Source organism: Octodon degus, unplaced genomic scaffold (genome assembly GCF_000260255.1).
Source record: "Octodon degus isolate 3935 unplaced genomic scaffold, OctDeg1.0 scaffold00049, whole genome shotgun sequence".
In the NCBI taxonomy this organism is placed as follows: Eukaryota; Metazoa; Chordata; class Mammalia; order Rodentia; family Octodontidae; genus Octodon; species Octodon degus.
Window position 1 is genome coordinate 12,277,034 of NW_004524625.1, and position 9,596 is coordinate 12,286,629.

The following is a 9,596-nucleotide window of genomic DNA, read 5'->3' on the forward strand; positions in this document are numbered from 1 at the left end:
GCACCGCCGCCAGCCCGGGCCTTCGGGATTCCCGCCCATCCTCGGGTCACGTGACCCTCCAAGATGGCGGCGCTCAGGACAGAACCTGAAGCGGACGTGAAGGATGCGGGTCCCGGGCCGAGGAGGGGCGGAGACGCGCGTGAGGTAGGCGTAAACGCGGGCTGGTATGGACAGTGATTTCGGGAAACTGGACGTATTGGCGAACTCGACTGAGATGCACTGATGCACGTAAAAGATGTCAACTAAAAACAGCTCCATGTCCTTGCCGGGCTTAATTAAATCAAGTCCCCACTTGATGCGAGAGGAAGGCGGACAGAAACTAGGAGACCTAGATTCCAGATGACCAGTAGCTTGTTCTCTCTTGCTTCCAGATCTCTGTGCAGGCCTTTGTTTCCATTATACTTTTTTTAACGCCCTTCTCAACTTGCACCATATTTCCCTTTTCAAGATGCTTGTTTCAAGTTCAGGGACCGGGTTCGATTCCTGGCGTCACTCGCCGCGCTGGCCCCGTCCCCAGGCGCGCGGAGCCGGCTGCCTTGTCGCGCCGCAGGCTTGTAATCCCAGCGCTGGGGAGGCTGAAAACAGAAGGATCACTAGAGTCCAAGCTTCGTCGTGAGACCCTGCAGCACATTTATTCCCCCCACGCCCCAGGTTTTCTGGTTGCTCGTCAGGTTAATATCTGCTTTCATAGTATGCTAGATGGGTTATTTGTAGCCGCTCCTTTAGCTATTGATTATTCCCTCTTCCATTTGCCATTTGGACGACAGGGAAAAGCAGAATATAATTTGTAGCTTTATGCCTTTTTCTCCCCATCTTCCTCAGATATATTTAAAGATTGAACTGGCCTAACTGTAGCCCTGCATTGATGCAGGAAAAGAAAACGTGGCTGTTACTGCATAACTCTGTCGTAAAGTTCAAAGGATCCATAAACCTTTCTAGGTGATCGCATATGTTGTGAAGAATGGGTCTTTCATTAACTAGTTAAAGGTGTATCTGTGGACTAAATCTCCAAAATCCTTCATGCTAATAAAGTGCAAAATCAAGGCCTCATCCTTTTCCTATCTCAGAAGGAAGCCCAAGAAAGTGTATTTCAAAAAATGGGTTATGCTGTCCCTGTTCACACCAGAGGCTGAGAACCACTTATTAGCACATGTTCCTTATACCTACTTTTAATCCTCTTGCTTAGGGTTCTTGAAATATGAGATTTGATATATGACCTTGACTATAAAAATTGTTCGAGGGGCTGGTGAGATGGCTCAGTGGTCTAAAGCACCTACTTAGAACAAGCTTAGCAAAGCACAGGGACCACGGTTCAATCCCCCAGCACCACAGGCCAGCCAGCCCCGCCCCCTGGTGGGCTGAGCTGGCCACACACACACACAAACACACACAAATAAATTTTTAAAAAATTGTTCGAAAGAAGATTGGTGTAATTTGTGAAGGGCCTTAGATTTTATATCAATTTATTGGCTAATTTGAAGTACAGAATGAAAAGCTTTGAACATTGCATCAGTTAGACCTTCCACTTACTGATGTATTTGATCAGTGTATTTGATCAAATCCAAAATGTGGATTTGAAAGAAATGGCCATATTTGTGTTTAAATGAAATTAAACACAACTCTAAACTGCATAATGCCAGAGTGACAAAAGATGAAACAAATATTAAGACTTTTCATAATGACGATTAGGATTTGTGTCTAGGTGTCCCACCAAAGCCTCATGCAGTCATGGCACAGGTGTTTGTGATTAATTCATAATGCAGTGCTGGGATTATGGGTTTAAGTGCCACACCTGCCCTGGGGCAGACAGTCTGAATGCAATAAAAGGGAGACAGGCTTGCTGTCTGCTGCCCTGATCCTCCCTTTTTGCTCTTGCTGTTTTGTTTTCTACCACCATGAACTGCTGCCCTTAGTCATGTGTTACTGCCTGGGAGCCAGCTGAGTGGACTGGAACCTCCACAGACTGAGCTAAATAAACCTTTCCTTCCTTGATTTTGCGTGTCAGGTATTTTGTTCCAGAAACAAGAGAAAAGTAATGGAGACAGTGATCCAGAAACTTACCTAGATTAAAACAGCAGAAACGATCCTGAGATTCAGTTTGTTTGTTGTTTTTTGAACCTCACTGGTTTTTGTAAAATGCTACAGGCCAATCTCTTATGTTGCCTTAATACCTTCTGTGTTGGCAGTAGTCTACTCATCACACTTGGCACTTGAAACCCAGGAATCTTCCATCTCCATGGTCCAGTGCCATAAATCAAAGTTCTGTAGTTTACCACATTCCCATTTCTGACCAAGGCCTGCTTCTGCTTCAGGTGCTATTAAAGAACTAAATGTATATTTTAACCAGTGTACCTATGATCTACGCCCTCTTTCCACATTAGAATAGTGCCTATCTCTGATTTTCTCTCATTGTTCTCTGTAGTGGATTGCTAATTGGTGGTCAACTTGTTACACCCACAGGGCTGGGGATTTGGCTCATCAGTAGAACACTTGCCTGGAAGCCCTAGGTTTCTGTCCTCAGCACCAAAGGCAAAAAGTAAACCTCCCCTAAAAAATAAAAAAAATTTCAGGGCTGGGGATATAGCTCAGTAGCATAATCACCTGCCTGGCCAGCCCAAGGTCCTGAGTTCAATCCCTGGTACCATGCACACACACCAAAAAAAAAAAAAAAAAAAAAAAAATCAAGAAAAACTAACAGTAAAATCAGAAAAGACCAAAAATAAACAAGGCACCTTGCTACACCCAGATGAATTGAACTAGAGTGGTGCTGGGGATGGAGGCCCACCTTAGGATTGTTGTCAGCAGCACAGGAGGTAGAACTGGAGAAGCTGTTGAAAGGCTGTTAGGAGAAGCTGCTGAGCTGTTCTTGTGGGCAGGTTCTCTTGGGCTATTCTGTTTGAGGACCTTGGTCATGCAGGCTTTCCTGATGAACTTGATTGTCCTCATCAGAGGAGGAGTTCAGGACTTCATTGTCACTTAGAATGTCTAGAATTCACTTTTGGGGACCTCTGGTCCTGACCTTGAGCATCGCTTCCTGACTCCGGAGGGGAAGATGGTGCACAGCTCAGCCTCTGGAAAAGCTTCTCATGTTGGCTTTCCTGATGGGAATGCAGCTCAGGACCTACCTAACTGTTGCTGATGGTTGTGGTACTTCTCCAGGCAGCTCTGGATCTTACTTTGAGTGTCGCTTCCTGGCACCAGTTCCGTTCCCTGAGCCTGCTAGCACAGATCCTTCATCCTACTTTCATGGACTTCCTAAGCCTCCACCAGATGCCTTTCCAGCATAGATCTGTGAAGGAGGCCTACAAGAGACATTGTTGTGGGCTCTAGGCCTCCAACTGGATTTGAGTAAGGCATTATTATGGGTTCTGGGTTTTCCCACTGGACTCAGGCAGAACATTAGGATCCAGGCCCTCAGCTGGACTCTTTGGGCTTTTGTATGTGAACAGATTTCCTGCACTCTTTGTATATACTTCTTTAGGTGGTTGTAAAGTATCTTATAAAATGGGTCCTGTATTGTATTGTTCCCCTTGCAAAAGCCCCAAACCACATTTTCCAAAGCAATCCTTGCTCTCTCTAACCTCTCCAGGAAACTCAGTATAATCTCCAAACTGAGCTATGTCTTTCGTGAAAGACAAAAGAGAGGTAAAGCACTGGTTACTTTCTTAGACTGGGGAATACTACTGAAAACAAAGACTCAGTATCTCAGTAGTTATCCTTCTCTGTACCAAGTCCTAAGGTAAGTCAAACTTTCAGAACTTGGGTTTTCTCATCTGTAAAAACAGAGAGGTGATCACTATCCTTCCAATTCTGTTACTATATGCCCATAAAGCTGTTTCTAACATAATAAGAGCTAAGTAAATGCTGATCAGATCATTCACTTAAAAGTATTTGAAAACAGATGACATAGTACTAGGTACGTTACTAGATTCTAATGTTCTTTCATCTGAATCTGTATAATTTTATAAGATTTTATTTGCCATTAATATTGTTATGGTTTAGATGTAGAATGACCCTCAGCTTTTGGAAGGTGATTGGAACCTGGGAGCATTACACTTACCAGTTAATTCTAGGCAAGTGACATGGAAGCGTATTGCTCCTCCCCAGCTCCCCCCTTTGCTTTCCGCTTCCTCCTGCCATAGGTTGAGCACCTCTTTCTAGTGCCAAAGCCCTTTCCTATCCTGTATCTATCTTGAAGTTAGCCAATCATGGACTGCAACTGTAAACCAAAGTAATCCTATCTTCCTTTAAATTGTGTGTGCTGGCTATTTTGTCGCAGTGACAGGAGAGTAAAACCAAGATTGGTACCAGAGAAGTGGGAGTATTGCCATAACTTCACCTGATAATGTGGTTAGAAGCCTTTGGAACTGGTCTGTGGAAGAACTGGGAAAGATCTGGAGATTGATGTAAACTATTCTTGGAGAGTCTTGTCAGACTTTAGAAGACCAGAATGCTGACGGATGCAGGCACCAACGGCCAGACTCAGGAGGTTTCAGCTGAGAACTCCAACTGGCAGTTGCAATAGGAACCTTGTATTTTGCATCCTGGCAGAAAATTTAATTTCATTTTGCTGATGTTCAGGAGTACAGAAGATTGAGATTAAAGGCAATCAATTAATTAACTGGATGAAAGAAAATTTTAAAGCAACCCAAAATTCAGGCTATGGGATGAGTACTGGTGACTGCTTTTAGCCATATCTACAGTAAAAATCGGTACAAGAAACCCATATGAAAAGTTTGCAGTTTCATCAAAAAGGAAATGCCTGCTAAGAAAGGTATGATTACTGAAGAGACTGGCATTTAAAAAAAATAGGGGTGGCGAGGAGATGGCTCAATGGAATAAGCACTTCCCTGGCAAGCACAAGGGTGTGAGTTCAATCCCCGGTTCCGGAAAAAAAAAAAAAAAAAGCCAAATACTTTGTATTGGGACTTGAAAGCATCTCAGGAATCAGCAAGAGCCAACTGTTCACAGAGTCAAAGTATAAAACTATAAAGCTAAAGCTTTCATTTGAGAGCCCTTAGACCCCATTTGACAAGGCATGCCTTGAGAATTAGCTTTTCAGGATTTGTTTCACAGGGCTTATTCATTCACTTAAGGGCCTCTTCAGCTGTGACTCAGAGGGGCGTGGCTGCTGCTTGAGATGTCAAACAACCTCAATATTATCTGTATAATGATTTTTAAAGTATGTGGAATGTAGGAGTTGTGTGGTCAGGGAACCTTCCATACAAATTTAAGGAGGGGCTGGGGATTTAGCTCAGCTGTAGAATGCTTGCCTAGCAAGTTGGAAGCCCTGCATTTAGTCTTCAGCACCAAAATCAAAAAACCTAAACCAAAAAGCAATTACAGAAAAGACAAAAAAAAAAAAATTAAGAAGGAGGTCTGGGAGACCACGCTCTGTGCCTGAGAGGACAAGGCATGAAGCTGTGACAGTGAAGCTAAAAGTGCAGTCACCTCGGAAGTTGGAGATGCCAGGAATATGGAGCATCTACTCATCTACTGAGGAAAGTCACAAGCAGTGAACGGAGCCCCCGCGAGAGAGGTCATATGGGCTGGAACTGGCAGTGCTATAGAAGTGGGACCAACCAAGCCCTTCGGAGCCCACATCTTAACACCACTTGCCCAGAGATTCGATGTTTGCCCTGTCAGACTCCAATCATGCTTTGCCCTAATTCCTTTCTATTCTTCTATCCCTTCTTTTTCAATTGGGAATTTTTTGCCCTGTGCTACTGTATATTGGACATTTTAACTTTATTTTTTATTTTTACAGGGACTCACAGCTAAAAGACCTGAAGTGTATCTATATAACAAGACAATCATAATGTAGCTGTGAAATTTTTTCTTTACAGGGCATGCAGACAGCAAAATATACACATGCTCAACCCAGTCCTTCTCTAGGAAATGCAAAATTCAGAACACCAGTGGTCTTGGAAATCCTAGAAAAACATTTTGAGCGTCTTACAGAAGACAAGTAAGAGACATACCCAGTGTAGAATTTTATTTAGAGATCCTTTCTATTGCCATTTTTTTAAAGATTATTTTCTTAGGATTTAGGCACGAATAAAAATAAGTAAAACAGAATCGTAATTCTTTGGATGAAGTTTGATGAACCATGAGCAAATTGAATTTGTTTAGGCAAAGTAAGAAATTATTTTGTAGCCACCCTAACCAAATATAAACACCTTTTTTCTACATGGCTTTCTACAAATTTAAGGAAAGGTATTCTTGGAAAATGGCTACCATATAAAACCTGGGTTCACTGAAAAATATTTATACTTATAACCATAAAAGAACTCCATTTTAAAACTACTCTAAATATTCTCCAAAAGAAAGTCCTACCTTGCAATTCGATTACAATTTCCTCAATGGATAGGACTTGTTTTTCCTTGCTGTTGCTTCATTCATTACCCCATCCATGGTACAGAAAAAATATATTTTAAATAAGTGCTCAAGAAATATTTGATGCTGAGTACATATATAACAGATCACCACTGAGGAAAGACTATATTCATTATAATAATATGTTAAATTTAATTTTACTGTTTTTCCTATTAGGACAATACCCGGAACAGTACTACTTGCAACATCAGCTAGTTGCTCTGGAATATTGGCAAACTTCATTTTGAGATACTGCTTCAAAGTTAAATACGATGCTTTGAAGACCTATGCATCAGCAGTGGCGCTTCCATTTTTGTCTACCATAGTCGCTAACAAGTTCTTTGTAACTGATGCTTTGTATTCAAGTAAGATTTAAATTCATTAACATGTAATGTAGTTATTTCTAAAGGTAGTTATCAAAATACTTTAATCCTAACCTTTGTGGGGTTTTTTTGCTTTGATATTTACAAATACTTTCCTATAGACTTTTTCTGTTTGATCCATACAACAGTCCTATCAGACAGGTCAAGTAATACTGTCTCTTTCTACAGATAGACAACCAAAACTGAGACATTTTCAGGGAAAAAGGGTTTTGCATACTACACATATGATTTTAGATACTACTTCCTACTACTTCATTTTTGCATCACTATAGTGTTGTCACACTAGGCAGGCTGTTTAATCGCTCAGCCTCTGTGGTCTCATCTGTGAATTAGGACTGACACTGTTCTCCCCAGGATTGTTGTAAAAATTAAAAGATGCTGTGTATTAAATGCCTAACATAGTGTCTTACATGGTGTGGGCTTCTAATGTTATTTCCTGACCTTAAGTTGTACAACTGGTAATTAATGGAGTCTGTACTCTGTTTATTCTCCAATCATTGCCTAAATATCCCTTCCCTGAGAAAACTTTCTGATTCCCTCACAGCAGGTTAAATTTCCAGGTACATTTTTTGTAAACTACCTCCAAAGCATTGTACAACTTATAATTATCTTGTAAAAATTTGCCTAATGTCTTTTTTCCCTGGCACACTGGCCATAAAAGAACTTTTATGTTTTACTGTGTCCCTAATACATAGTTGACACAGAGTCACCAATACTTGTATTAACCTACAATCCAGGTGTCTTGTCAGCTAGTTATTATGGAATTGCTTCTACAACAAGCATGTAAGTGATTATCCGTGTGATATAATAAAAGCATCTCGAAACAAGATGCATTAAGCCTGTCACGTGCCATAGACTTGGAATGTCTAGTATTCTGCCATTGCTCTATGGCTGAAGACAGTGCAAATAACTGCTCGGGGCACAACACAGGCTTAATACCTCTTGCCCTGAATTTTATTTTTTTTTCCATAATTTTATTGAGAAACAAATAGCAATGAGACAGTTTCAAACCAAATTGGTAGGACAGTTTCAATAATTAACACATTGCATACATTCTTCCTAGTGGTTAACTGCTGTACAAGATGCGGACTTGAGATCCTATTTACAAACACTATTAGAACAAATTCCTCTATTCATTAAGAGAATGTAACTATATATCTATCCTAGCCATTTTGAATACACAGATACAAAATGGACATTCATCTGTATCCCCTTTTTTCGTTTAGTTCCGTTAAATCTTATAGGTGTATGAACTCAGCAAAATATTCTAAAAGAGTCCAGTAGCCCATAATAGTATTGGGTCTTCCACTTCACTGGCAATGTCAGAAATTGTTGACCTGAGTCCCCTACAGCTCAACATAACAGCATGGCTTTACTTCTTATACTTCGTTTTTATACTTTTCTGCTGGATGGTTAAGACCAAGGTAAAGCAGGACCTATGCAACAAGAGTTGTAGCTTATGGGTCTGACAAGGTCAGTGAAATCTCCTCAGGATTTATCCTGAGATCCTGTACCTCAGATTGTAGAACCTTTGTTAGTGCTGAATTTTAAAGAGAGTCAAATTTTCCTTTTGTTTTCTAGGTAATATAAGCAAGGAAAATTGTGTGCTGAGAAGTTCACTGGTTGGCCTCGTGTGTGGGGTTGTATATCCCAGTGGATTGGCTTTTGCTAAAAATGGACGCCTGGCGGTCAAGTAAGTCTCTCTGTTTATTCCCTTTTTTCCTTGTTTCTTTTTTTAGGTTAATAAACTTTTTATTCTTTAAATACATGTGATAGAGTCAAATATAAAAATAGTGGGTTGGTATTCTAAATAACTAAATTTAATTTTTTGCTGTCTACATAATAGACCTATGATGGAAATTACAATGATCAGTTTAGGAGAAAACAGTGAACTCTGGATAAAATATATACCCAGAAGAATGATTAACTCTTTTTCCTTTTTAGGTATCATACTGTTCCACTGCCACCAAAAGGAAGGGTTTTACTTCATTGGTTCCTGCTTTGTCAAACACAAATAAAAGCAATGTTAGTTCCTCTAGTGTTTCAGACACAGTTTGGACTACTTAATGGTCTACAGCAGTATGCAGTATATAAAAAAACATGTGAAAACACCATACCTGAAGACTGAAGAATCTATGGATGGCAGCCCTGCAGTATGTTTTATATGATGAGGACTGAAGCGTTGCTAAGAGTAAAAACAACTGTTCCTTTTGCCTGGTATATAGCAGATAATAAATATTTAGTAATTCAATACAAATGCTAAACAAACTGAGTTTCATCTTTACTGTATGTGGAAATAGGCTTAGGACCTCAGGTCTGATCTGTGCAGTCATACATTTAGAACAGTCATGGAATGCTTACTGCATGCTTGCTGTGTCTCGAATACTGTATTACACATAATAAATGGTTCTTACCCTGAAAGAATTCTTAATTAGAAGAGGAATTCGGGGCCGGGGAGATGGCTCAGTGGAATAAGCGCTTCCCTGGCAAGCACAAGGGCCTGAGTTGTTTCGCCAAAAACAAAAAAATAAAATAAAAAAGAAGAGGAATTCAAGGGGCCTGGGGAGATAGCTCACTAGAATAAGCACTTGCCTGGCAAACACAGGGTCCTGAGTTCAATCCCCAATACCACACACACTCAAAAAAAAGCATTCAAAATGTGAACATACAGTATCAACACATAATTTGAGGGCTCTGAAGGTGTGGTTGCTAAGTACTTAGAAGGGCAAGTTAGGGGGAAAGTAATGTCTGAAGTTAATTTTGGAGTTGGAAGTTCACAAGAAAGCAAAATATGGAAATAAAGCAATTCTTCACTCTCGACTCCATGCTAACTAGTTT

At 40.5% G+C, this 9,596-nt stretch overlaps 1 protein-coding gene across 1 annotated transcript; it reads left to right on the top strand.

Moving 5' to 3' along the window:
- Positions 1-6: 6 nt before the first annotated feature.
- Tmem126b (transmembrane protein 126B) lies at positions 7-9,170 on the top strand. Its single transcript, XM_023716697.1, has 5 exons — positions 7-144; positions 5,847-5,968; positions 6,553-6,740; positions 8,340-8,451; positions 8,703-9,170. The coding sequence occupies exons 1-5, from the start codon at positions 64-66 to the stop codon at positions 8,884-8,886; spliced, it is 687 nt and encodes a 228-aa protein (XP_023572465.1). The 5' UTR covers positions 7-63; the 3' UTR covers positions 8,887-9,170.
- The last annotated feature ends 426 nt before the right edge of the window (positions 9,171-9,596 follow it).

Excerpts from the sequence above, each read along its gene's own strand:
- Tmem126b (XM_023716697.1), top strand. The coding sequence starts at position 64 with ATGGCGGCGCTCAGGACAGAACCTGAAGCGGACGTGAAGGATGCGGGT. Across the intron at positions 145-5,846 it reads GGGGCGGAGACGCGCGTGAG|GGCATGCAGACAGCAAAATA; the intron begins GTAGGCGTAAAC and ends TTTTCTTTACAG. Across the intron at positions 5,969-6,552 it reads GAGCGTCTTACAGAAGACAA|GACAATACCCGGAACAGTAC; the intron begins GTAAGAGACATA and ends TTTTCCTATTAG.